Source organism: Pelodiscus sinensis, chromosome 9 (assembly GCF_049634645.1).
Source record: "Pelodiscus sinensis isolate JC-2024 chromosome 9, ASM4963464v1, whole genome shotgun sequence".
Lineage (NCBI taxonomy): Eukaryota > Metazoa > Chordata > Testudines > Trionychidae > Pelodiscus > Pelodiscus sinensis.
Window position 1 is genome coordinate 61,754,426 of NC_134719.1, and position 27,469 is coordinate 61,781,894.

The 27,469-nt window shown below is 41.9% G+C and overlaps 1 protein-coding gene and 1 long non-coding RNA gene across 11 annotated transcripts in view; one reads left to right on the forward strand and one right to left on the reverse strand.

Moving 5' to 3' along the window:
• The first annotated feature begins 164 nt into the window (after positions 1–164).
• LOC102453231 (uncharacterized) lies at positions 165–26,492 on the forward strand. The gene is made up of 4 exons (XR_012906050.1): positions 165–567; positions 15,320–15,458; positions 22,303–22,458; positions 25,595–26,492. It is a non-coding gene; the product is annotated as an uncharacterized LOC102453231 (long non-coding RNA).
• The window catches only part of RABGAP1L (RAB GTPase activating protein 1 like), a 414,231-nt gene continuing 390,775 nt past the window's right edge, over positions 4,014–27,469 (reverse strand). For 9 of the 10 annotated variants that reach the window (XM_075936918.1, XM_075936919.1, XM_075936921.1 and 6 more), the window contains 6 exons: positions 23,313–23,423; positions 19,410–19,514; positions 15,276–15,359; positions 13,955–14,026; positions 11,996–12,193; positions 4,014–10,599 (listed from right to left, as the gene is read on the reverse strand). In XM_075936918.1, the coding sequence (XP_075793033.1) occupies positions 10,444–10,599; positions 11,996–12,193; positions 13,955–14,026; positions 15,276–15,359; positions 19,410–19,514; positions 23,313–23,423 (726 nt within the window). In that variant the 3' untranslated portion in view covers positions 4,014–10,443. Of the gene's footprint in view, positions 10,600–11,995; positions 12,194–13,954; positions 14,027–15,275; positions 15,360–19,409; positions 19,515–23,312; positions 23,424–26,491; positions 26,632–27,469 lie in introns of those variants that run through there. The other variant, XM_006139351.4, reaches the window with a different exon arrangement.

Consider the following 27,469-nt stretch of genomic DNA (forward strand, 5'->3'; position numbering starts at 1 on the left):
GATCCCAGGCTTCAGCCTCAGAGTTGGAGCCGGGACCACGCCCCTGAGCGAGCACAGCCCCCGAAACCACGCCCCCCTCCTCTCCCGGAAGAAGCTTGGGGTTGGCGGGAAGTGGGGGGGGGGGGGGTGTTTTAGAAGGTCGCACCGCGGAGCTGGTGTAGGCGCTCGGCGGCCATTTTATCGACGTGCGCGCTCCACGCGGGGAATGGAGGGGGCGGAGCTGGGTGAGCGCGAGGGCGAGGGGCCGTTTCCAAGGAGACAGCCGCGCTGAGGCGCTGCCCATTGGACAATTCTGCTCGGGCGCCCCGCCCCCTCAGCGTGTGAGCCGTTGGCGGGCCGTTGCTGCCGGTTACCTCAGCGGCAGTCTGACTCGCCTCCGGCCGACAAGGCGCTCCAGGGAGAGGGATGAGGAGCCGGGGCTGCGCAGTCAGGGCAGAGCCGCCGGGGCCTGGGCGCTGGTCAGGTCCTAGGCCCAGCTCGGCTTCCTGGGGCCGAGCTCGCTGCCCCGTTCCTCAGCAGCTGCCTCTGGTTTGGGCCCGACAGACCGGGAGCAGTAGCCGGGGGAAGGTAGGTGAGCGAGCGCCTTGGCGCCCTATCTGCCGTGTGCCTTGCCGGGCCGAAGCTGGGCGCAAGGAGGCTACTCAGTGGGGCGCCGTAGAGGCGGGGCTGGTGGGCGAGGGGCGCTCTGTGGAGGAGAGCCTCGTGCCGAAGGACGAGACAATCTCCACTGAAGCGAACTGCCGTGTAGTGCCTCTGTGGATAAGAGTTTTATGCTTGAACAACAGGAACCTAGAAACGCCGAGCAGCCCTGTGGCACCTTAGAGGCTAATATGATGCTATCTCCCGATGAGAGTTTTTGTGGTTAAAACCCCCTCCCTCAGGGAATTAGAGAGTTCAGAGTATAACCGCCAAAGCAGTGGCTTGTCAATGATAGGACCAATGCTAATAGCGCTAATTGAGTCGGACTGAACGTGTTGTGGCATTTGCATGTCAAAAGCTATGAATTGGACACGTCCAGCCTGACTCAATTAGCGTCCTTACACTGGTCTTTTAAAGACCAAACTTCCAGAGAGCTGCTTGCCACCTCGTGTGCACCTGCTAAACTTTGCAGCAGTTACACCGTTAAAAAATTGCACACATTTCAACATCCCTAATTAGAAAAGGTGCAGAAAAAGACTACGGAAATAACTAGGGGTGTGGAACAGACTGGGAATTTACAGCTTGAAAAAGAAACAGCTAAGGAGGGCTATGATACAGATCTATGAAATCATGACTGTAGAGAAAATAAGTAAGGAAGCATTATTTACTCCTCCTTGGGACTAGGAGTCACTAAATGAAATTAATAGGCAGTAGGTTTAAAACAAACTAGGGGTGTCAAGGGATTGAAACATTTAATTGCGCGATTAATCGCATGTGCTTCCCCTTTGAAATGCCGGCGGCATCTCAACAGGGCAGCGCTGCATGGAGCCCGGGATCAGCTGAAGTCCCCAGCATTAATACCTGTGATTAACATGTTAAAAAAATTAATGCATTAATCTTGTCCTGTATTAATCGCAGGCATTAACACAAGTCAATTGACAGCCCTAAAACAAAAAAAAAGTGTTTCACACTAGGGAAAATCTTAAAAATTACTGACCATGTAACTGATAGAATTTCTATCTTCTTCACCAGGGGTCCGGAACCTAAGGCCAGGGGTCCAGATGCAGCCCCTGGCTTGCCTTGATCTGGCCCTCAAGGCTTGGGGCTCCTTCCTAGCTTTGGGGAGTCTGTGCTGGTGTTCCAGCTTCCCTCTCCCGCATCCCACTGCAGGGTTGGAGCACACAAAATCTACTAGGCTGGGGCCCCCTAGGCTCTGGCATGTGAGGGGAATGTCAGGCATGTCTTTCTCCTTAGTCGGGTGCCATGTCAGTGAGGTGGTGTGTGTGTTGTTTTTTTTATTATTCTTTCTTGTGTGTGGCCCCAACTTATTTTTCTGAGTGTCAGCGGACCCCAACCCAAAAAAGGTTCCTTACCCTTGGGCTATGTGGTTAATTGCAACTCCCTGCGTGGATTCCAGGACTGCTGCAAGGCTGCCGGGGTTGCCCTGGCTGTCGCAATGGCTCCCAGACCTTAGGTGCCACCAGGATTCCTGGCTCCCAGCAGCCCTATGAAGGGTATAAATGGTGAGATTACGTGGTTACACTCTTACATCCCTATTTCACGCTGGGCTGCCCCAATGCTTCCTTCCTTTGTGAGTGCTCCTAGGGATATAAACAGCTCTTTGAGACAAGCTTCTGTATCTTCACTCTTATGTAGTATCAGCCTTTAGGAATGGTGTATATACTATATATAGACAGACTGGTATCTTTGCTTTCTAGCAGCAAAGCCTACAGAATCTGAATATATCCAGTAGGGATGTAAGTGACTAATCGACTATCCTATAAGCAAAAAGCTTATTGGATAGTTGACACATTAGTTGATGAGTTGCTTCCCCCCCATTGCTGCCTTTGTCAGAAAGAGGCGGGGGCGGGGGGGCGGAAGAGGAAGGCGGGCTGAGGGGAGCTGGCTTAAAAGCTGGTTTGCCTTCAGTTCTGTGGGAGGGGGCAGGGGCGCATCTGTGGTGTTTACATTTGAAATGTACAAGAGTTCTCACTGGGACTCTTGTACATTTCAAAGCAGAAGTGCTGTATGGAGCCTGGGGTCTAAGTCTTCCGCTGGCCCTGGGCTCCACACAGCATTTAAACCTTTGAAATGCGTAAGAGCCTCTGCTTGGGCTCTTGTACATTTCAAAGGCGGAACACAGGGCTGCATTTTCACCATCGAAATGTAGCAACAGGCAGGCTTTGTTACATTTCTAAGTGCAAGTGCCCTTACTGACTAATCAAATAGTGGATGGAAATTCCATTGACTATTTGTTTAGTTGATTTGTCTAATTTTAACATCCCTAATATCCAGACATCTTTAGAAACAATTTGAAAAAAGGAGCAATGTGACTTGTCACTTCTTCTTGGACTGCCAGCATTTGAGCTATGGACCATAGACACAGGTGTGGTTTAGCATTATCCAACCCAGAGGTAGGGATGTTAAGTATTGGTTAATTAACTAATTGAGTACTTGATGGAATTTGCAGCCTGGTTAGCTCCCAGGGGGCTGTGTCTCATTTCCCCCCTCCCCCCCCCCCCCCCCCCCCCCCACTGCGCAGACGGTTCTGGTTTAAGTTGGCTTCCCCCCCTTGCTGCCTCTTATATAGAGGCAGCCAGGGTGGGGAGAGAGCGACTGTCACTCAACTAGTGGCTTACATCTCTACCCAGAGGAAGTCAATTATTTTTGCAGGGTCCAAATTTCGTGGTCAATGTTTTGTCAAGGTACAGCCACAAGAGAAAATAATTAAAACATAATTATTATAATTAGCACATAAAAATGTGGGGTCTATTAATAAATGTCTAGTTTGGATTTGGCCTGCAGTCTGTCTGTCTGACTACCATTGCCCCAGACCCTTTGAAATTAGCTGGTTATTACGTAATATCTCCTGGTGGATTTCTTAAATTTGAATTCAGTGATAGGTGGATACAATTTAGTCTCAGAGGTTAGGGGATTCTGTGACCTTTTATTTTAACAAATCTCGATCACTTGTTTGGCTTCAGTTCTCCTTTGCTTGGTCTGTCAATGAATTTTCACACACAGACTCAGGCTTCAATTCCCCCATGGTGGTCAGCACATGATCCCCTTTACTCCTCTCACTAGTAGTTATTTTAGTAAAAGTCAGGGACAGATTGCAGGCTTCTGAATTTTTTTTTTTATTGCCCACAACTGGTCCATGGCTTTTACTATAAATAACTCTAATAGTCTTAAGCTTAGTAATAGGACTTGATACATTATACTGCATGCCTGAAAGTGCTCAAAGTGAGTTGCAATAAGCATATAAAATGATGCTGTTAAGAATTATTACTGTAAAGGGATTCTAGCCATTTGTTGAATGGACATGGAGGACACAGTAATGTGAGCACTTTATGAAAACAAGCCTCTCATTCTCATCTTGTTTGCATTTGTTTATTTTACAAGGTATCATTTACACAATGAAAACAAGATACTGATCTAAGCATGTTAGTAACAATTAAAAAAGTAAACATTTGTGACAATGTACATTAAATTGCACTTTTAATAACAAGCATTACATTACATTTTTATAAAATACATGGATCTGTTACATAGGGACTGATTGGTAGTTTAGAAATGGTCCCAAATAATAAGTCTCACACAGCAAAGCTCCTGTATTTCCCTAATCCATTATCAGCGTATTTCTCTTGTAACTAAAGTTGGACCCAAAAAAAAACCTGTGCAGTTGAATAACCCTAACAGCTGGGAAGTCTTTGCTCTAGATCCAAACTTTGCAACTGGTCCTTATTTAAAGAGGCAGCATAAAACCTGTGGAACTGAACTCCTTTTGAATTTTGGAAAACTAGAAATCTGGAGAGGGCCCATCTCCACTTGCAGGTGACATTATTTTATTTTCTTCTTGAACTATAAAGAAGATTCTCTCCAGAGTTAGGGTTTTTACAGAAGATTCTAATGAAATGCTTCCCAATACAATTCTTGAAAGCATCATCCACATTAGTTTCCTCCGGGGGACTGTTGAGGAGAGGGAAGGAAGAAACCAAACAAGGAGGCCAAGAAATGTTTCTCTTGTTCATATGACTTGGTAGTAGGATCCATGTATTATATAAAATACAAAAATAAGAGAAATCTGAAAGGAAATTAGTACAGCCCAGGATTCTGATGGTTATCAAATCACGACTGAAATTTGTGACACCAGACCCTTCTGATGTATTATCTCCTAATTCAGTTTCCTATATATTATTCTATATATAATATATAGTTTTCCAAAAATGCATATATGCTCCTTTACAGGTTAAATAGAAACAAGTTACACTGAATAAGAAATAAGGGAAGGAAGAAAAGTATTAATCTTTGAGCCATAAGCTTTCCAAGTAAAAATAGACATGAAATACATTCAGAAGCAAACCAGTGGGAGTCAGGAAGAAACTAATGACAGCTCTGTACTCCTGAAGGGCAAACATCTACATAGTGAGTAGTGGTCCTGAAATGTTTTGTAGAGCTCTGAACTGGGAAAAGTTGGATTGTAATTTGTGCCTATATATGCTCCATTTTTAGTTTCCATTGTGAGTCTCTCTTAAAATTTGTCTGGTTTTAAAGAGTGTATTGGGTGTGTTCAGAACGTTCTACATTGAATAGTCCAAAGTGGAGGTAGTGTGTGAGCATCCATTTAGATGAAAATCTTTTTTTTTTTTTTTTTTTTCAGTGGGACAGCTATCTGTAGGCTGGTTAGTATAATAACCTGAACAGGAATTTAGAATAAATCTGTATTTTTAAGAGGAAAATAGACAGTGCTATGTTATATCTATGGGCATATGCAATGCCATACATCTACTAAAGCTGGCTATTGAACAAAAAGGTATCCCCAATGGCTGCTGTAAGTTCAAGAGAAAAACATTCAGTTCTTAATTAATGTAATCATGTGTAGATTTTCCCCCAGAATGTCTCCTGTCTGACCAAATCAAGGGCAAAATTCTGCTACATACTCATGTGAGTAATTTTGTAGATTTCATTGGGATTACATGTCCAGTATGATATTACTAACTACAAGAGCACCAGAATTTAGCCCTGCACCTTTCCTAACCAGAGATTGTGACATCACAAAAGCAAGATTTTTGTAACTCTGCATACTTAACATTTGTAAATCATGATACTGTAGCAGCCAGTACAGGCAGTTTTTCTACTCTGTTAAGGAACACAATCACTGAGGCTCATCAGCATATCAGACTCAACTCCAGGGGTGAAATCCTGACCCCACTTAAGTCAGTAGGAGTTTTGTCATTGTTTTACTGGCACCAGGATTAAATGCCAGGTCTGTGGTGTAGGGATGTTAAATTTAGATTAACTGGCTAATCGAATAGTCGATGCAACTTGCATCGACTATTTGATTAGTTGATAGGGGTGTCCCTGCCTTTAAAGCGTAACAGCAGTCCCAGAGCTGTTGCTACACTTCACATGCAAAATCACTGCGTGGAGCACGGGGCCAGCAGAGAACTTAAGTAGTCCCCCACTGGCCCCGTGCTCCCTGTGGCATTTCAAAGCAGCAGCGCTGCATGGAGCCTGGAGTCAGCTGGGGAGTCCTCAACTGGCCCCAGGCTCCACACCACTTAGAAACACCACGTGCAACTTTGGGCCAGATGGGAACTCCAAGCTGGCTCCAGGCTGCACGTAGCATTTCAAAGCAGCAGACCCCAGGCTTCACAAGGTGCTGTCACTTTGAAATGCTTCATGAAGCCTGGGGCCAGCTAGGGAGTCCCCAGCTGGCCCTGGACTGCACACAGCATTTCAAAGTGGCAATGCTGCATGAAGCCTGGGGTCTGGTCCTGAGCTCCATGTGGTGCTGCCACTTTGAAGCACCACCTCCTCATCTCTTCTCTCCCGCCTACCCCCCTTTGCTGCCTCTTTGAGAGAGAGGCAGCAAGGGTGGGGGGAAGTAACTACAGGATACCCCCAACTTATGACCTCAGCCCGCACTTATGATGGCACACAGTGCCTATCGTAAATGTGGGTTTGAATTACGATGCCCCTGACTTGCTATGCTTCCCCAGGAACAGATTGTGTTGTAAGTCGGGGGCTGCCTGTAGTTGATTAGTGTGTTAACCATCCAATAAGCATTTGCTTATCGGATAGTCAACTAGTCGTTCACATCCCTGCTGTGGTGGTGTCCAACATGCTAGCCACTAACCACATGGGGGTTATTTGGCCAGTTGAGTGTGGTGGCTTGAACAATAAAACATATTTTCAGAATAATGTGGCTAGTTGGCCAGAGCAGTAGCCACTATAGTAGCTACTGCTTCAGAACTGATTGGACACCATGGTGCTAGAGGTTTGCAACAAAACCTAATGTTATTTATTTCTACTTGGACTACAAGAGTCTGCTGTGACTAATATACTCTGATGTTGAGGAATGGGTTTCTTCTCTACCTGAATCTATCTTGTTCTAGAGAAGGGAGAAATCTCATGCCTTTTTGTTTCAAAATAGCTTTTTAATGAAATACCAGACAATGTAACAGAATATGCTAGCATAAAACAGGAAATTCAACTGCTATACAAAGTTCTGCCACACAACTTAGAATACAAAAAGACTTTTCTGCTTATCTAAATATAATTTAGCTGTAGCGAATGGGAAGATGTACAATCTAATGAGCAGGCCGGAGACTGGGATGTGTATATCAGCTGGCTATATTGAGTTTCTGGTTGACTCTTTTCCTTCTATCCAGCATTGAAGCATACAAACCTACGTTAACTTTTCAAAAATCTGGGTCTCATGAAGTACGCACTATTATTTTACACACATTCATATTTAATCCACAAAAACATGATCAGTGCATTGATGTTCCGTGTAATCAACCTAACTTGCCTTATTTATCCTGTGAAGTGTTTCTCTCAAATAAAAAACTTCTGCATAAAGTGGGGGGAAAAAGTACTTGTTCTTTTTGCATTGTGCACTCCAGTGAGGTATTAGTATCCACAAGGTTAATAATTGCACCAAAATATGTTTGAGTTTTGTTCCTTTAAGTGACATTAAGGCCATATTTCAGAATTACTTGTTCTGAATGGAAGTAAAAATAAAAATCCCCAATAATGCTTGTTCTTTACATACGGACGGACACAAGTTACCTTTAGTACAACTGCTGAAAGTGGGCATGTATTTTGATATTGAAGGTTTTTTTTTTTTTAAAGCTAACTTCCACACTGAGTTGTATTAACTATTTCAGTGGTTTTGGAACAGATACGTAATAGTTTTAGTGAGACAATAGTTCAGAATGTTTACCGTTGGAAAAAAATTATACGAACATCTGGTTTTGCCACAAATCAGCGAGCTCTGAAGGTACATATTTTCATTATGTACCTGGTTATCGTTTACTACTGAAACTAAAGTTTTTATCTTTATTACACTGTTAGGTTATTTATATATACAGCCAGAAAGTGGTATGTTACCCTACAGTCTTGTTAGCTTTCCAGCTTATTGAATGACTATCATTAATTAGGAAAGTAATTTTGAAAATAGAGCTGTTTTGTTCATTCTTTCACTGATTTCAAACAAGATTTGCAGTTTTAAAAGTCTAACTGTTAATCATTCTTAAATTATAGGAGATGCTCAACCTGGGATGGGGAAGAAAATCAAGCCTCTTGTGTCATTAGCAGGAATTAAGATTCTGTCATCAGTACTTGGCAATTTTTTATTGCTTTTGCCTGAAGGCAAAATAGGATCCAACTTCCTTTCCAATAGGTGTAACGAGCCAACATGGTGCCAATCCATGTTCTTGTGAACACTACCAGAAGGTGCCATTAAGTCACTTTTCTGTTTTATTATTGCACTGAAGACCTTGTTTGGAAAACACTACAAACCAAGCTATGGGCATGATCTCAGTTAAAGGATTAGAATTAAATGAGAAATTTGGACAAAACTGGTGGTTTGATACCAATAACAATGTTGGCTGTGAGCACAGTATTCCAAGTATTAAATAGTTATTAGCCTAATGTTTAGCCATGTGTATTTGTCACCTCCAGTTTTATATAATTTAGTTCAAGTTTAATTTCACTTGCCAGTGACATCTGAATTTAGTAATTCCACAGGATAGGAACATTTTATTTACATAAGTATTCTATAGCACAAAACTTAGGGAAAGCATGCCAAAATTCTGTTTAATTTGTAGACCCTCTTATTTTGGTTCCATTCTGTAACAACATCTAGAGTAACAAACCACTGTTCTTCCACATAAGTTTATAAACTATTCTAACAGGAGGAACTTAACTCTTTATTCATCTCTCTACTTAGAAAAGAGAACCAGAATCACCAAGTGGCAGGACTTTGCCTGCCTGTGGATAGTGACTATTTTGATCTCTACTTCAAACAGCTGGCTGCTCCTCAAAAATTTTCTCATTTGGCACAGGGTAAATGTTAAACTTGTACAACATGTAAAAATCTTCTGCAAATATGCCTGAAAATAAAGCATGTATCATTAAACTTTATTGTACAGAGCTGATAAGATATTGCATTACTTAAATTTAAAAAAAAAATCAAAAAGGGCTAATGTCCCTAGAACATTTTATAACATGGGGAAACTTAATACACAACCAACCTCTTATCCAGCAATGATATTTATCTGCAAGACCATCTTATAAAATGTTAAATAAAATTAAAAATATTTCCATCAGTTTAAGCAATAGTTTAATTTTTCATGAAATAAGTATTTCTATAAACATTTAAGTTCAATCAAAAATGTCAACTGCTTTCTCACTTCAACTTAGAGATATTAAGATGATTAAGGTTTTCAGACAGACTCAGGAATAATCATCAAAGAATTTACCTCAAGTGTAAAATCTGTCTTGCATTTTAAATATTTTGTCCTTTTAAAAAAGGATACAGCAACTTAAGATTCTCTAATAAAGTGACAAAAACAAAAACTTTTCCATGATGGTTGTTTCTTCTGTGCAAAGAGAGCTTTTTGATTTGATAGGCCCAGATTTGTGCCAAATGCAATGCTTAACCCTTGGCCCAGTGTTTCAGATTAAAATATTTCCATCCACTTCACACTGAAAATAGCTTTTATTGCAAAGTCTTAATAGAATGTCAAAACTAACATGTCTCCAGTTCTGAAAATAAACCATAAAATAAGATGGGAACCAGAAGATTTCACTTTAAATTCCAATTCAGGTGTGATACACAAGAATTAAATAGTGCTGCCACTCAGCACCTGGAAAGATCTCTGCTCCTTGAATCTGTGCAGGAAACTAATAGCCAAAATCAATCAGAATATTCACAGGGAAGATTAAATACTTGTGCTATGCCAGAAAGAGCACAAGACTATTTTGGCTGTGATTTAAGACTTACAACGAAGGGGAAATGCTTCTTTACAGGATGCAATCACTACAGTAAACTTGAGATGATCCTATAGCATGAGTATAGAACCTGGCATTATACTGTGCTTTTACAAGATTTATGCCTCAGTACTTTATGCTGCCTTCTCTTTCCCAAAAAGAAAAATCTTCTATGCAAGATAAAAATAACTTTTTTAGTTCACATACTAAACACTTAGTTCTGAGTTATTTATTATTCATCTTAACCTCTAGCATAGAAAAGAAAGTGTAAAAGGACAACGGTATTGGAATGTGGCTTTCAGGAAGGCAGTTGGGAAGTAAGTATTCAACATGAAATTAGATTCTTTAAATAACTTCCCTTTGGAAGGGTCACAACAGAATGAGTAAAGACACTGAAGGATTTTACTTCAAGTCCCACACTCCTGCCTTTCATCCTTTCCCCAAGAAGAGAGACCCTTGGGAAAAATCCTCCAGGGTATTAGTTGCTTTGTTCTTTGTGCTCTTGTGCTTGAGGTCTGGCTGGAACTATGTACTGCTCTCTTTAGATGGCTGGGATGGCAGAGGCTGCTGTGGTGGCTGGGTGCTCGTGGCAGTTTTGATAGAGTTCAGGGTTTTGCTAAACCAAGAGTTTTTAGCAGCTTGAATTTCGTTCATAAGGGTTCCTCGCTGGTGCTCCAGCTCCTAAGGAAGTAGAATATTCAGAATTGATAAAAATTCTTGATTACAGAGGCATCTTCAGTCAATCCCTTTAAATTCTTTCCTTCTACTGTCACAAGGAGAAGGAGTGGGAGAGGCAGTAGAATTACAGAAGGTAAGACCACAAATTAGAGCCCATTTTCTTTGAAGACTGGAAGGGGAGAGTGAAAAGGAAAATCCTGTTTTCCCAGAAATTCACAAGTTATTTAAGTCCAATTAGACTGGCAGAAAATAAGTTCTCCAAGGTGATGTGTGGGTGTAGCAGTAGTGCAGACTAGCATGCGCGCGTGCACACACACAGTAGGTGCACAAGGCTTAAAAATATATTAGGATAAAAGACAATGGTATGGTGCTTTGATAGCTTGGCAGCTGTATGTAGATGTCCAGAAGTAGAACAGTGGTATGAAAGGAAGGGTGTATCTTGAGCTACCCCTGATCTAACAGAGGAAGGGTAGTATCTCAGGAGTAGGGTACTGCCTTTCTTGGATGAAACATCTTTTGATAGGTACTGACAGATGCCACAAGGGATACTACTATCCAGAATGGAGGTTGTCGCTTTTGGAGAGTGACTCCACAAGCTTAGCAGAATAGGACAGGTGCTTGAACAAAAGACCAGATAGTGCAGAGGTAAATTAAAGCCACTAATTAGTGCTTTTTTTTTGGACATAGTACTATGATACTAAATGGCTGGATTGTGTTCGATAGTCACTGCCATGGATTGGGAATGCTGTACAATTATATTTACCTCCAGCAGATCTATAGGAGGCACTGAATTTCAAACCCTTCCCAGAGCTCCCTACCATGTAGGTGAAATGTGTACAATGTGTCACTTTAAGAGGCTGCAATATGCATATTTCTGCATTGGCTAGCATTGTAGGAAGTGCAAGGATGACTATTCGGCTTTGGAGCAGGAATGAAAGAAAGAGACCCCTTACAATTTTTTTTAATGTCTACTCAGCCTACCTTACAGTGGCACAGTTGTGCCACTGCAACTATGCCACTGTAAGGTCTACATAATTCCTCTTTGTTGCAGGAGAGAGTTCTCCTGTTGGCAAAATAAAACCACCCTCAAAGAGCAGCAATAGCTTTACTGGAGGAAGAACATCTCTCAGACAAAGCACTATCAACAGGGGTGCTTTTCATTGGTAAAACATGTTTGTCAGAGGATGTTTTTTACACCCCTGACCAACAAAAGTATCAGTCTACATATAGCCTTACTTAGTGTCTCTGTATAAAAACACAGTAGCATTCTAGTACCATCTGCACTACATAACAGAACCAGGTCAAGGAAACAGTCATGATGCAACCGGATTCCACATAAATTGTAGGGTAAACAGGGCTTAATACAGTCTTTTCTGCTGAAGGTTATCTGTGTGTGTACCTGAATTTTGCATTTTGCTTCCACAAGTTGCAATTTGGTCTGTGCCAGTTCCAGCTCCATCTCCCTCAGCTGCTTCTTGAGTGCATCCTTCTCATCATCTGTTTCTGTTCCCTGGGTCTCCTTGCTTATAGCAGGCAACTTCAATGCTCCTTCCTTACTGAAAATTTCACTGCAGTGTTTGCAAGCCATCACTTTACCCTGAGAACAGCCAGAGAATCAATTTTTAGCCATGTTACAGGACACATCCTGTTTCCTGAAAGAACTGCTCTTATGTTAGATTTGCTGTTTGGTAGTAATGGTAGAGCCACAAGTGTGTAAGACTGTCACACAGTCTTACTTCATGTGATTTTTAGAAGTTCAAGAACAATAGATGTGGGCACATGCATCAGATTTTTTTCAACACATCCAGACTTTAGAAGTCACCTTTACCCTCTTCTTGCCAAGGCTTGTGATATTTTTACAGTATTGCATTAATGTTAGCATATTTAGTAGATTGCAGGGTTTTTTCTGGCTAAACTGTCTGCTTTAATAAAAAAGCAGAATGCCTCTACTCAAATATTATGGTTAATATGGCTTTTTGCAAAGGAAGTATTACTTAGAAACCCACCGCCACCCAGGTTTTCCCTGCTTGTCAGAAGCCAGCACTCCATTCTGGATGCAATAGCTATCAATATTGGCACGTAATAGTGACATCGTCTGACAGGATGCTCCTAGTGTCAAGAACACATAACAGCAAGTTCTATATTGGTTTGGCCTGAAGAGGTGTTACAAGTTAACAATTTGTTCCAGTAACTTTTCAGGGATGGAAATTAATCTGTCTGGTCTATAATTCCGTGGATCCTTTTTGTTCCCCTACTTAAAGAGTGTTTGTCCTACTCATGTCTCATGAAGGGCTTGTTTCTTTACCTACCTAAAATTAAGCCCTCTAATTAATCTAAATCTTTAAACTTTTTTTCCCTATTTTGGCTTGCATTCTTTCACCTGTGTTGTTAATAGTAGCTTGAATATTTGGTAGTCATTAACAATAGCCACTCTCTGCTAACATAATTCTGCTGATATGGCTCTCATATCACTTAGCCATAGTTAATACGTTTACTGAAGTACTTTAAGAAACTAGCTGAATGTCATAAGACTTTACTCTTACTAAATTTTAATCTTAGAACAGTGGTTGCAGGAAATGGCACTCGATACAGAAATATTAAAAAAAGACAGGCATGTTGCTGTACTGCCACCTACTTGTAAAACATGTGTAAAATGCTCTGTTTAATGTATCAAATAGGCAGATGCTTGCCACTGGATAGCAACAGATCATACGAATGCTTAAGAAAGTTTGAGAGGTATGTAAAGGGAGAGATTCCATGTATGTTGCTGTGGCAGTATAAAAGTGCTGCAAAAGTCCCTTAATGGGAAAATTCCCGAAGCGGGAAGACTGTAGGACAGACAGACAGCTGTATGAAGATCTCCTCACACCCCCTTGGTATTTAGGACATGAGGTAGATAGTTATAGAAAGTCTGGGGCAGGCCAGGCTGACCCACCATCATAATTCAGAGCAGCTCCATGGCCTGCCCAGAATCATTCATGTCCAAAGCCACTGTTGCCCTCTCTGCTCTGCACTGCAGTTGTGTGCACAGTACAAAATGAAAATGCAGTTAAAAAGCTCCCACAAAGGACTGTTATCTTACTAGGATATATAAAGACTTATCCATTTCTGCAGCAAAAAATACAGGCGTTCTGTGCATTCCAGTTTGGAATCTCCAATGTACCTGATATCCACAAGAGCATGTACTCTACAACTGTTTTCACCCTGTGAAACATCTGAAAGTGTATTTTAGACCATCTCTCTGGCTCTCAAGGCTGCTAATATATGGCTGTAGTTCAAATTCTTTTCAGTATCTTATTGCTAGCTTGTATGAATAGTTGAGCTAATGACACATCACATACAGAGGTCTTATTCTCACCTTCACAATCTCCAGTTCCTCCTTACTTGCAGTCTGTTGTTTTTCTAGTCTGGTACTCAGTTGGGAACAAATCTGGAAGAGAGAAAACAGCCCCTTTTGAGAGTTTATTTTAAAAAAAATCTTGTGATACATTTCAGTAGTCTTATTACAGCTTCTTATGGCTTTACCAAAGTCACACACAGTCAGTTCCTCAGAGTGAATCCATCAGTAGTAGTAAAGCAGACAAAGATAGTCTAAATGGTAATCTTCCAAGATGGAACATTAACACTTAGATTGCTTTGATTAATTCAATGAGGAGTTGGCCTACACGTTTAGCCAGCAGCAGGGCCAAAGAAGCAGTGCACTGTAGTGGGTTGGGGATGGCTTGATAAGGAATTATTCTTCTCCACAGAAATTAGCTGATTTCATTTGGAGAACTCTAGAAATAATATAAACTGTCTACAATTCATGCTCTTAGAACAATGGTTCCCAACCTTTTTTATGCCGTAGACCAGCAAACCCATTCACAAACTTTTGGTGGACCAGTAACATTTTATTTGCATGTTTGCATATTCATTATGCAAATAATGAATATTCAAATAATGTTACTGTCTGCCTAGCTCCCACCCAGCACCTTGTGCCCCAGTGCTTAACAGCCTTTGACCTCCCCACCACTAATGCTCATGCCAACACCCTCTTGTGCCGTGATCCCACCACAGCCTCTGACAACACTCTTTTGCCTGCCCCCATCCCCGCACTCTCCTGAGCAAGGCTGCCTCCTCTAGGGAGTGTGGCCGTTACTGCGATGTGGGTAGGGGGAGCAGCCCTCCTCCTTCATGCTCCTTCCCTCTTCAAGTGTGTCTTGTGCCCCCACAGGGGGAAAGTGCAGTGCCTCGGTTGGCCATCATTATCGAGGGAGGGAGGAGCTTCCCGCTTTGCCTCTTTCTGCTGCTGCCTCAATCCCAGCACTGCCTCCAGCAAAAGTGGTCATGTGGGCAGTGGCAGCTTCCATTGGTGATGCACACGATCCATCCTCCTTTGTGCCCTTTTTTCCCCAAGCACAGAGAGAGGGGCAGGCACTTCCTGCTCCACCTCTTCCTGTTGCCACCTTAGCTACCACGGCTGCTGGAACTGAGTCACCGCAAACAGCTGGCTTGAGCTCCAATAGTTGCCACAGCCAGTGACTGGTGGTTAGGAACTGCTGTCTTCTAAGGAATGAAATGACGTGCCCTGGTCAAGAATGCAGGGACTAGAACTCTGAGCAGTCAGCTTGCCCAGGATGGGGAGTAGGAAGAATGATTTGCAAGTAATTATATAAAACGAGTTTCTCTATAAACATTACTTGTTTATATTCTGCAATAATGGCTGTGGTTTTCTTTATTTCAGATTCTGCCTTCTCTAGCTGTTTCCTGAAGACTTCCTTCAGCTGGAAAGTACAAGAAGAGAAATCAAATTAGTGGGTGGGCTTTGAGGAGTTTTTCAACACGTGAGCGATCACTTGAACATATTCAGCAGCTATAATAATGTTAGTCTTCATTACCAATTCCCTTTACATGATAATACCTGGCAGTCAAGCCTTTTTATAGCCTCTATTTTACTGAATGTACAGTTAACTTAGTAGTATGATTGTATTCCCAGGAATATGAGCAGCCATTTAAGAATAGGGACACATACTGCATGTACTTGGTTGGGAAATTCTTCTCTAGAGTTTGGGGAACATTTTTTATTAGCACTGATTACAAATAAGCCCACTAAACTGCAAATGCCGTACTCAAATATAATTTTCTCTTTGGTGAAAATGAAGGAGGAACATGCCATGATTATCACAATGACCTCTCCAGCCCAAGCATCTCAGAATAGCAATACTGATAAGAATGGCCATACGGGGTCAGACTAAAAGTCCATCAAGCCCAGTATCCTGTCTGCCAACAGTGGCCAATGCCAGGTGCCCCAGAGGAAGTGAACCAAACAGATAATGATCAAATGATCTCTCTCCTGCCATCCATCTCCACCCTCTGACAAACAGAGGCTAGAGACACCATTCCTTACCCATACTGGCTAATAGCCATTTATGGACTTAACCTCCATGAATTTATCTAGCTCTTTTTAAAACCCTGTTACAGTCCTAGCCTTCACACCCTCCTCCGGCAAGGAATTCCACAGGTTGACTGTGCTATGTGAAGAAGAACGTCCTTTTATTTGTTTTAAACCTGCTGCCCATTAATTTCATTTGGTGGCCCCTAGTTCTTATATTATGGGAACAAGTAAATAACTTTTCCTTATTCACTTTTCCACACCACTCATGACTATCATATCATATCCCTCCCCCCCCCCCCCGTCTCCCCTTTTCTAAGCTGAAAAGTCCCAGTCTCTTAAATCTCTCTTCATATGGCACCTGTTCCAAACCCCTAATCATTTTAGTTGCGCTTTCCTGAACTTTTTCTAATGCCAGTATATCTTTTTTTTTCTGATGAGGAGACCACATCTGTATGCAGTATTCAAGATGTGGGCATACCATGGTTTTATATAAGGGCAATAAGATATTCTCCATCTTATTCTCTATCCCTTTTTTAATGATTCCCAACATCCTGTTTGCTTTTTTGACTGTCGCTACACACTGCATGGACGTCTTCAGAGAACTATCCATGATGACTCCAAGATCTCTTTCCCATTATATTGTATGTATAGTTGGGGTTATTTTTTTTCCAGTGTGCATTACTTTAAATTTATCCACATTAAATTTAATTTGCCATTTTGTTGCCCAATCACTTAGTTTTGTGAGATCTTTTTGAAGTTCTTCACAGTCTTTGGTCTTAACTACCTTGAACAGTTTAGTATCGTCTGCAAACTTTGCCACCTCGCTGTTTACTCCAGGGGTGGCCAACCCATTAAACGAAGAGAGCCATAACAGTGGCGGAAAAAATGCTGAGAGTCACACCAGAATTTTTTTTAAAGAAAAGAGCTCCCCATCATCCCCCCCCCCCGAATTGAGGCCCCCCCAAAATAAAAAAGACACTGTCTCTTTAAAAGGCTTTTTGGCCACATCAGGCTCCCGTCGGCCACTGCCATCGTGGCAATGGCACGAGGGGTGGTTTCACGAGCCGCACTTTAAAGGGGGGGGGGGGGGAATCTGCATGCAGCTCACGAGCTGTGGGTTGGCCACTCCTGGTTTACTTCTTTCTCCAGATCATTTATGAATAAGTTGAATAGGATTGGTCCTAGGACTGACCGTTGGGGAACACCACTAGTTACCCCTCTTTATTCTGAAAATTTACCATTTATTTCTACCCTTTGTTTCCTGTCTCTTATCCACTTCTCAATCCATGAAAGGATCTTCCCTCTTATTCCATGACAACTTAATTTATGTAAGAGCCCTTGGGACCTTGTCAAAGGCTTTCTGGAAATCTAAGTACACTATATTTACTGGATCCCCCTTGTCCACATGTTTGTTGACCCCTTCAAAGAACTCTAATAGATTAGTAAGACATGATTTCCCTTTACAGAAGCCATGCTGACTTTTGCCCAACAACTTATGTTCTTCTACGTGTCTGACAATTTTATTCTTTACAATTGTTTCAATTAATTTAACCAGTACTGACATTAGACTTACTGGTCTATAATTGCTGGGATCGCCTGTAGAGTCCATTTTAAATATTGGCGTTATATTAGCTATCTTTCAGTCACTGGGTATAGAAGCTAATTTAAAGGACAGGTTCCAAACTATAGTTAATAGTTCCGCAATATCACATTTTAATTCTTTCAGAACTCTTGGCTGAATGCCATCTGATCACTTATAACAGTATTGTAATGCACTTCCCAAAGCCCCGCCCTGTCATTTAGCACCATTTAAAAAAAAATCCGGTTACTTACCTCATAACTGTTGTTCTTCCAGATGTGTTGTTCATGTCCATTCCAATGAGGTGTGTGCACGCACCACGTGCACGGATTCCGGAACTTTTTCTCTTGGCAGTGCCCGTCGGGCCAACCAGGGAGCCCCCTGGAGTGGTGCTGGCATATCAGTGCATGTATATCCTTGCTGGCCCCTCACTTCCTTCTTACTGCCTGTGACGGTAGCTGGGCAAGCTTGCCTAACCCGGCACCGATTGTAACATTAGTGCCAATACTGGGACTGACTGTGGCCCCGGTATCGACATCGGTACCGGCCCTAATATGGACATTGGCACTGATACCAGCTGCGGCACCGACACGCCAGCGCCACTCCGGGGGGCTCCATGGCTGGCCCGATGGACACTGCTAAGGGAAAGAGTTCTGGAATCCATGCACACAGTGCACGCACACCTAATTGGAATGGACATGAGCAAGCACTCAGGAAGATACAGAAACCTTTCAACACAAGTGAAGTTGCTCTCTTGCCAGAGGTAGCACAGCTCTATGACACAGAGAGAGTAGGGGACTCTTGAGAAACTCAACTATGAAGGATTGTTCTTTGTGGGACATTGATAATCTTTTGTTAATGCAGTGAAGCAAAATAAAACTTATTGCTCCAGCCTCTGCTGACAGCCAAGTAACAAAGAAAACCTCCAGGATTATGAGAGAGTGGTTTTGCTACTGAAACAATAATATGGAGATCACTGTTCAAGATTAAAAATAGTTAATTAAAAAAAGTCTATAAATGCAGTATCAGGTGAGACCCAACAGGAAAAACCTCACCTCCAGTCTGTCCTTGGGATAAAGGCGTGGGGGCACTGATAAGACAGTATATGGCTTTAATTTGCTGCCACCAGCTACTGTTGTGGGTTCTGAAGAAGGTCTGATTAAGCCTCCTTGGGTATACATAGTGGGTGCATCTAGACTGGCAAGATTTTGTGCAAAAGCTTGCTAGCTGTCTACACTGGCCGCTTGAATTTGCGCAAGAGCACTGACTTTGTAATGTACAAAATCAGTGCTGCTTCTGCAAACACTTTCACGCTCCCGCTCGGGAAAAAGCCCTCTTGTGCAAGAATACTTGCTCAAGAGGGCCAGTGTAGACAGGGAAGAACTGTTTTGAGCAAAAAAGCCCCGATGGCTAAAATGGCGATCGGGGCTTTCTTGCGCAAAATCGCGTCTAGACTGGCCACGGATGCTTTTGCGCAAAAGCATTTTTTGCACAAAAGCATCCGTGCCAATCTAGACGTGCTTTTGCGGAAATACTTTTAATGGAAAAACTTTTCCATTAAGGGTACGTCTAGACTACATGCCTCTGGTGACAGAGGCATGTAGGCTAGACTACCAGGCACAGGAAAATGAAGCGGCGATTTAAATAATTGCTCAGCGTTCCAGTAGGAACACACAAGATGATCAGAAATGCATAATTTCACATTTTTATCCTTATGCGGATTATTTATTTTCACCTGACTTAGAGAAAGATTCCTTTGTGGGCACTAATAAATGCTTGATACTGTTGTTTAATTTACATCCTTAAACACTTAGGATTTGTGTGTGTTTGGGCATTCTTACTTATCCAAACAAGTTTTACCTGGGCAGTTTCTTCTTCTTGCTTCCGCTTCTCTTCCTCAGTTTCCACTAACTTCTGTTTAGTCAGGAGAAGCTCCTTGTTCAGAACATCTGCCTTGTCTTCAGCCTGAGAATCAGAAGCAGGGAGGTAAAAAAAAATCTTGATGCAACTCTTCCTCCTATATTCTCCCACTCACTCAGGAAAAACTCTTTTTCTAGCAGCTGCTTGCTTGATTATTGCCTTATTACTCCTCAGGGCATTCGGTGCAAAAAAATTCTGCACACACTATTTTAATTCTGCAAATTTTATTTGTCAAATGTGGAGGCTCCAGCATGGCATTGGGGAGCACAGGCCACTGACAATACAGAGGGAGATCACAGTATTGGCCCCCATGCTGGACACAGATTCAGTGGTAAGGCTGCACCCAATCCTGATATAGTGCACAGACGGGGCCTACTCCAGAAATATCCCAGGGCCCAGGCCCTCCATGCCAAGTATCCTAGGTTGGGCGGGCAGGCAGGCTCAGCAAGACAGGATCCAAGTGTGGAAGGGCCTACAGTGAGGGAAATCCTGCTGTGGATTGAAAGGGCTCTCTGTGTGACAGTCTGGGTGCTGGTGGTTCAGTGGGGGATCCGGGACAGGGAATCTGGATGCAAAGGGATTTATTGGGGCAGTTCTGGGTGCAATGTAATGTGAACTTGAAGGGCGATTGAAGGTAGTTGGAGCTCAGCAGTAGAAGAGGAAGTGGGGGCACAGTAGAGGAGTCCAGATCTTGGAGGAGTATAACCAAATGCATATGGTTGGGGGCTTGGTAGAGCGGGAATCCAGGTGCAAAAGGAGTGGGACTCACCAGGATAGAGATACTGGGGGGGGGGGGAGGAGGTATCTGTGAGCATGAGGAATGGAGAAGCAGCTCTCTGTACAATAGTGGTTCTCAAAGTATGGTCTGTGAACCATTAAGTGGTCCATGACCATCTTGCAGCTCCTCCCTCCCTCGCAGAGGGGAACCTGTGTGCTCTAGTCTCACCCCTCATCCCCCCCCCCCCCCATGGTTGGCGCACCAGCACTGGTTTCCCACTGGATGGGAGGAGCACCAAGCCTCCATGCACTGCCATTTCCCTCCCCCCCCCCCCCCCGCCCCCACAGCTGAAAGAACAGTAGACTAGGAAACTGCTCTCCTGAAGCCTTTCCCTGCTGCTTCCATTGGCTGGAATCATAGCCATGGGAGCAGCAGAAGGTAGTGCCTGCAAGCAGTGGGAAGCACAGAGCCAGGGTCAACACTACAGAATTTTTTATGTCCACTCTGCAATCACATTCTTCCAAAAGAAAATTGAAAGAATAGAGGGTTTTTTCTGACATTGGTAATCCTCTTTCTACGAGGAAAGAGCCTTTTTCCAAAAGAGTTCTTTTGGAAAAGGGCATGTGGACGGGGAAGAGGGAGTTCTTTCAAAAGAAGAGGAAAAAGCACATGTTTCCTGGTGGCTATTCCATTCACAGTAATCACAGCTGAAATACGAGATAGTGTCCACACGGAATGGACGCGATCTGTCAAAAAAGCAGATTGCTTTTTCGATGTGCTTTTGAAGCATGGATATTCTCTTTTGGAAGAAGTTTTCTTGGAAAATCTCTTCCAGAAAAGCTTCTTCCAAAAGAAGCCTGCAGTCTAGACATAGCCCCATGTAAGCACCCCTCCTGCCCAGATCCCACACTCCTACCCCCTCATGCATCCTTTCCCACTGAGACCCCACTCCTGCACCCTTCCATCTGCCCAGACCCTCCCCCCACACACTGCTCCTGCATCCAATCTCCCGGACAGATACTCCACTCCCTAGCCTGCTCCTGCAGTCTTTTGTTGTCATGGGGGGCTGGTGATCCATAGAAAGGTTTGCATTGAGCAGGGTGAGTCATGTCCCCAAAAAATTGAGAACCACTATCTTACATAAAAGGTGAAATATGAGAGCAGAAATAGGCAGAAATAAGCAGCTGTGGGAAAAGCATTACAATTTGTGTATTGCAACTGCTGCTGGGGAGTTTATACCGCCTAGCCTCCCACAAGATCTTACTGTCTATTCCTGGCCAGAGGCATTACTCCTACCCTCTTCCACTTGTGCATCTCCCCTGCCAGCATGGCTCAGGCTCTTAGGCCTGGTCTACACTACAGTGGAAGGTTAAAGTAAGATACGCAACTCCAGCTGCGTTGGAGTTGAAGTATCTTAAATCGCGTTTCCATGCCATCCACACAGCAGAAGGCCAATGGGAGCAAACACTCTCATCAGCTTCCTTACTCCTTGTGAGGAGCAGGAATACTAGTGCTGACGGGGGCACCCTCTGAGTTCAATTTAGTGGGTCTGTAATAGACCCAGCTAAATTGAACTCTGGAAGATCGACCGTGGCAGCGTCAATCTTCCACATACTATAGGCGTGACCAAGTCTAAAACAGAAGACACGGACATTCAAAGGTAGAGTAACTACAAACTTATGGCATGATCGATATTTCTGAATGTAAGTTGGGAACCATAGATAGTCCAAGCAGAATCATGCAGAGCCAGATTTAGGTACCCTTATTCATACCGAGGAGCACCTTAGCACTCAACAGCTTCTACTGGCTTCAACTGGAGTAAAATGTTACTTACTGAAGTAAGAGTGCAGAATCTGTCCGGTTTATTATTATGTATTAAATAATTACTAATGGTTCACCTCCAAAGAACATAGCAGAAAACATGATGCAACTCTAAAGCATATGCACTATTGTAAAGAAATAGACAACACCCTAATTGTGTGTATAATAACCATTGCAAAGTAAACCGAATAATGTAAAGAGCTCCCGCAGCACTTGTCTGCTGTGCTATAGCTTAGGTTTGTTAGGAAGCAGATTAGTTTTTCTGTCAGTAAACATCTTGACTTTTGTTGCCAGCATTCCTCAGGTTCCTTGGGAGTGCTGTCTGCAATCTTGGTAGCTGAAGGTAGGATTACGTGGTTTTGGAAGAGTAAAGGAATGTGTGTGCGAGAGACACCGTGGAAGGCATTGATGCAAATCAAAGTTTTGGAGAGTATGACATACATTTTTCAAGTTAGTAGCTATATTCTTATATTTGCATGAGAGATATTTGTGCCAATAAACTTTATCCATGTAGATACTTAAGGATAGTTCTACACAACAGCATTATTTCGGAATAACGACAAGAAAGGGAAGTCAAAGGAAGAGTGTTCTTCCTTCAACTTCCTGCTGAATAGACAGTGCCAAATTAAGCTATTTCAACTTAAGCTATGCAATGGATTTAGCTCAAGTTGCTTAGCTTTGTTTGATTTTTGCCCTGCTGTGTAGACGTGCCCTAACTTCCTGACTGCAGTTACAAATCAGGTAGAGATTAGGGATGTTAAATATTGGTTAATTGAATAGTCGAGTAACCTCATAAATTCTTATCTGTTAGTTGACTATTCTATAGTTCCCAGGGGCAGGGCTGGCAGCCGATGCACTCTGGCCTCACTCCCGAGGAGCACCCTGCAACTCCACTCTGGAGTTTAAAAACCAGCTCCCCTCGCAGACCTCTGATAAAAAAAAGTAGCATCGCGGATGGTAGCCACCCCTGTCTAGGGAGGATCCAAACCCATCACAAGCCAGGACTGAGCTAGGCTGCTGGCCAGCCTGCTACAAAATTTACTGGTGAGAGGAAGTGGGAAGGAAAATGCGTGTAGTCTATATAGCATTTACCTATAAGCTTTTGTTAATCAATTAATCAACTACTCTATAACATCCCTAGTAGAGATCTCAATGAGTGCAGATAAAGGCACTAACAATGCCTTCAATTTTGCACGTATATTCATTTGTGAATGCAATTTAATGTATTATCTCAATATAATGTATGCTCTACCCACCTCTACATACTATTAGATGGCTTGGCTACAATACAGTGCCTGCATTACCTGGTCCAAGTCATTTCGTAGGGCAATTTTGCTTGTTACAAGTTCATGGGCAAGGTCATCGTTTTCCTGTTCCAGCCGCATGCTGGCTTCCTGTAGTCTGCGGTTCTCCCTCTGCAGAAAGACGAAAAAACGAGAATAAATTAATCATAAATTTTAAAGGACACAACAAAAAGTCAAGCGAATAGTGTGAAAGAGAGAGTGGAAAAAAAGTGTAAAAAAGCAAAAAGGCATGAGTGCACAATTAAGGCAAGATTGCTGCTTTGGGAAACATTGAATTAAGCCAGCAGTGCAAATGCAGTATCCCATTTGACGGGGCCTGTTTAGAAAAACTAAAACAGAACTATGGAAATGTAACTTGAAGGGCAGTAATTCCAATTCCATTCCTGTGGAGCTCTTTATGAACATATTTATGTTTCAAACTCAAGTAACACACTAAGGTTTTTCTGAACACAAAAACAACCTTCTTACCATAAGAATACCCTGCTCGTACATGGAGCGCTTTAACAGAAATTTGGTAGGTAATAAAATAATACACAAAACACAATGTTCAGTGAACAAGAGCCATTTTAAAGAGAGATTCTTAATAGTCTATTTAGGTCCAAAACAAAATCTATCCTGCCCCATTTTACCAAATACTGATTTTCAAATCTTGAAAGATTATGTTCAGAAAATTATGTATCAACTGTCTTCCTGCTGAATCTCAAGAAGGCAAAACCACTTGCTTTCTCCAAAATCCGTGCAAGTGGATTGTAGTGTGTATTCAAAGGACATCTGCCAAAGAAGAGTGCAAATGGACAGCAAGCCTCTTTTTGAAACGTATACAAATTCCAAAAAAATGACTATGGCCTGATTCTCACCAGCTTTGCATCTTGGGAGTCACATATTCTTTGATGTTTTATAACCACTTTGGAAAGGTGTAAGTAAATTGGGGGAGAGAGGAGAAAAATAAGTAATGCTTTTATCATAAATGGAATTGTATTTCTTGGCCAAGGGCCATAAGGCAGAAACATTTGTTAAAGGTGTCTCAGGGTGAGTAGAGTCAGGCTGCTGAACATGGAGCTGTAAAGGGCTCTGAGACGGGAATGGACTAAATATGGGGATTGTAATCAAATGAATTTGCACAGAGCAGCAGATTTGTTTGCCTTAGCCCTGTTTAATGGCCTCTGGTCTCTCATACCAAAGAAGAGATGGGAAATTCTGAGCTATGCAAAATGAAAAACTTTCTCCTGACTGAAGAAAGGAAATCTCCACATAGTCTTCCTAAAATGTTACCATCTCTTCACTTCAGGACAGATGACAGTTTTTCCTTTGAACTAAAATGAAATACATTACAACATCTAAGATAGCAAGATACTGCCTCTGTAATAAACTTTTATGAGTTACTCAACCAATAGATTGCTTCAAAACAACTCTTGAAGCCACTGCATAAACATGCTACTCAGCTTTCTTAATTTTACTCCTACTTGCAACTATGTTCATAACAATCCTAAGTGAAGACATTGGCAAGGCATTTCTCCTTTTAAGTCCAGATATACAGCACAGGTTTTGCTCCAATATCCTTCTGCTACAAAAAGCGTTTCATATTCTTGCCTAATACAAACAAGAAGAACTACTGCTCAAAAAGGATTTTTTTAAAGGGGGGGGGGGGGGGAACCCTCTCATATTGTTAAACAGCTTCCTGTGTACCAGGAAGTAGAGCCTTTGCAAATACCTAATCTTCAGTGTGACCTTGAGCAACAGTGCCTGAAATATTGCACAGGAAGGCAGATTTGTTTCCTTTTAAAGAGATCATCCATTAAACAAACAACTGCTACATGGTTACTGAAGCCTTATATAAAAGACCTTATTTCTTATGATTTGACACTAGTCAAGTAAACATCTTTTAAATATACAAAACTCTTGAGTTATTTAAATTACAGTGTACTCTGTTATAAATATACAATTGTTAAAAACTAATTCTTCACATAAGGAGAATATACACTCTGACATAAAACTAAATTACAGTCTCAGGAGAGTATCAAGTGTCTTTAGTTCAGCACTTTATTCAAACCATCAAAGGTTTGCCAATTTTATTGGCAAAGATGGCTGCCTGACAATATAGCTCAGAAAGAGACCAACTTTACTTAAAACCTCTCACTAGACAGAAATTACTAACATAGGTGTTGTAATGCTAATTATAGGAATACTTAAAAATAAGGAAGAAATCTGGATTCCTTTCAGACCTATGTGAAATAATCCTAAAAGTTGGTAGGCTTTAACATTCTTCACTTTGCTTTTTACAGAAGCTTCAGTGTCTGCAAAGCAAGCAGCATAATGAGAAGATCCAAACTCCTTCTCTGGACTTAGACAAGTGGAAAAGCAAGCTATGTGGTTGGAAATGCACTATCCTCCTCATAAACAGCAGTCTGCATGGCAGATTTTAAAATGTTAGATGTGCATTCTATTCAATATACCAGCTAACAGGTATTAAATATATGTAGAATCACAGAGACTTATTTTCAAGCTAAGGATAATTTTTTCAAGTTGCCTTTATTCTTCCTTTCCTTCAGAACAAGGATGCAAACTAACTAAGATTAGCTATGACTAGTCTTCTCCAGCCCCTTCCCAAACCCTAGCAATCAAGAACTGCATGCATCCTCAGGAGCATTTTCTTAAATCTGTTTAAATCCAAACCAAAAAAAGAGAAAGATACTAACTAAACTGCGACTCTCAAAAAAGGAAGTGAGCTACTTTTCTCACATCTCAAGTGTTTTGCAAAGCTTTACACATTCTCATTTGCAGGAGATGCAATCTTGAGATTCAATTTACCTGCAGTTTATTAGCTACAACTGGGCTCACATCAGAGCAAGCATTTTGTAACCTGGCATGAGCTGACTAGTCAGACCTGCTAGATGTTATACAGGTGTAAACAGAACCTGCCAATCACTTCTTACCTTGCCTCTAAAGACACAGCATTTTGCATTTATAAAAGTTTACTGCCTGTACTAAATATTCCCTTCTCTTTGGTATCATTCAGTTTCCACAAGCAGTAAAATAAAAGATGCAGCTTTCCAAATTAACCTCTTTCCTTTTGCCACAAAGGACAGCTGGTTAAATTTAGTTAGTGTCTATAAAAGGAGGATACTGCATTTCCAATAGAGACAAACACATATGTAACATGTACACAAAAATAAACTTACCTCCTGCAAAGTCACAGACCAACTACTGCTTTCAATCATTGGTGTCAAAACAGTGAAAACAGGATATCCAGTGAATTTTAAATACCAAACAAAATAATTAGGAATTTAAAAAAATCCTGACCCACTAATCCCATACTGGGATTTTTCCACTTTCTTTTTTTTTAAGATATGATCTACTACAGCTTCCACTTATTAAAACAAACATTTGACTTACGAAAGCAAGCTGATTTGACACTTGTAGGCAAGTCCCAGCTCAGGAAGACTAAAAGGCTAAACTCCACCCCCTCTGCTATCCTCAAGCTAGCATGAAGGGTGAATATACAAGATTACCAATGATGATGCAAATTGTTTTCATTTCTGCTGTTTCTAAAGCAGGGTGTGACTTTGTCACAAATCTTGCTGAAATCTTAAATTTCACATTTTGTTGTACCAAAAAGCAGTTCTTAAAACAGACAGTTTGTTCCTGATAGAAGGAAATGAAAAGATTGAATAGAATTCACATACATTGCGGTAGGTTGAGGTATTCCTGAGTCAATCCAAAAGAACAATCAATCAGGTTAATTCCAAGATGGAAAAACTGAGAAATATCAGGTGGCTAAAAAGCCACAAAGCTTTAAAGGAACAATTATCCAGGACAAAGAGGTTTTCAGGCATCATACAGTTTTTCACTGTCCAATCTGCTACTACGATGAATTCTTGGCTCTGGTTTTAAAGAAACATTCCTTCAACTGTCAAAGTGCTGAGTTAAAAAACAAAACTACTCTAACAGTTATCAAATGTTCCTTTTCCTTCATTCAAGAATGCCAACTAGCACCAAAATAACAATTACTGGAATATTAATTTTTACTTATTCACACTCCAGGCATATTCAATGCTAATGCACCTGGTTTATACATTAATACAGATTAAAAACTGCTCCAGTATGGCAGTGGGAGCCATACCAGTGTTACTCCCTCTCACAGATCTTGTTGCAGGATC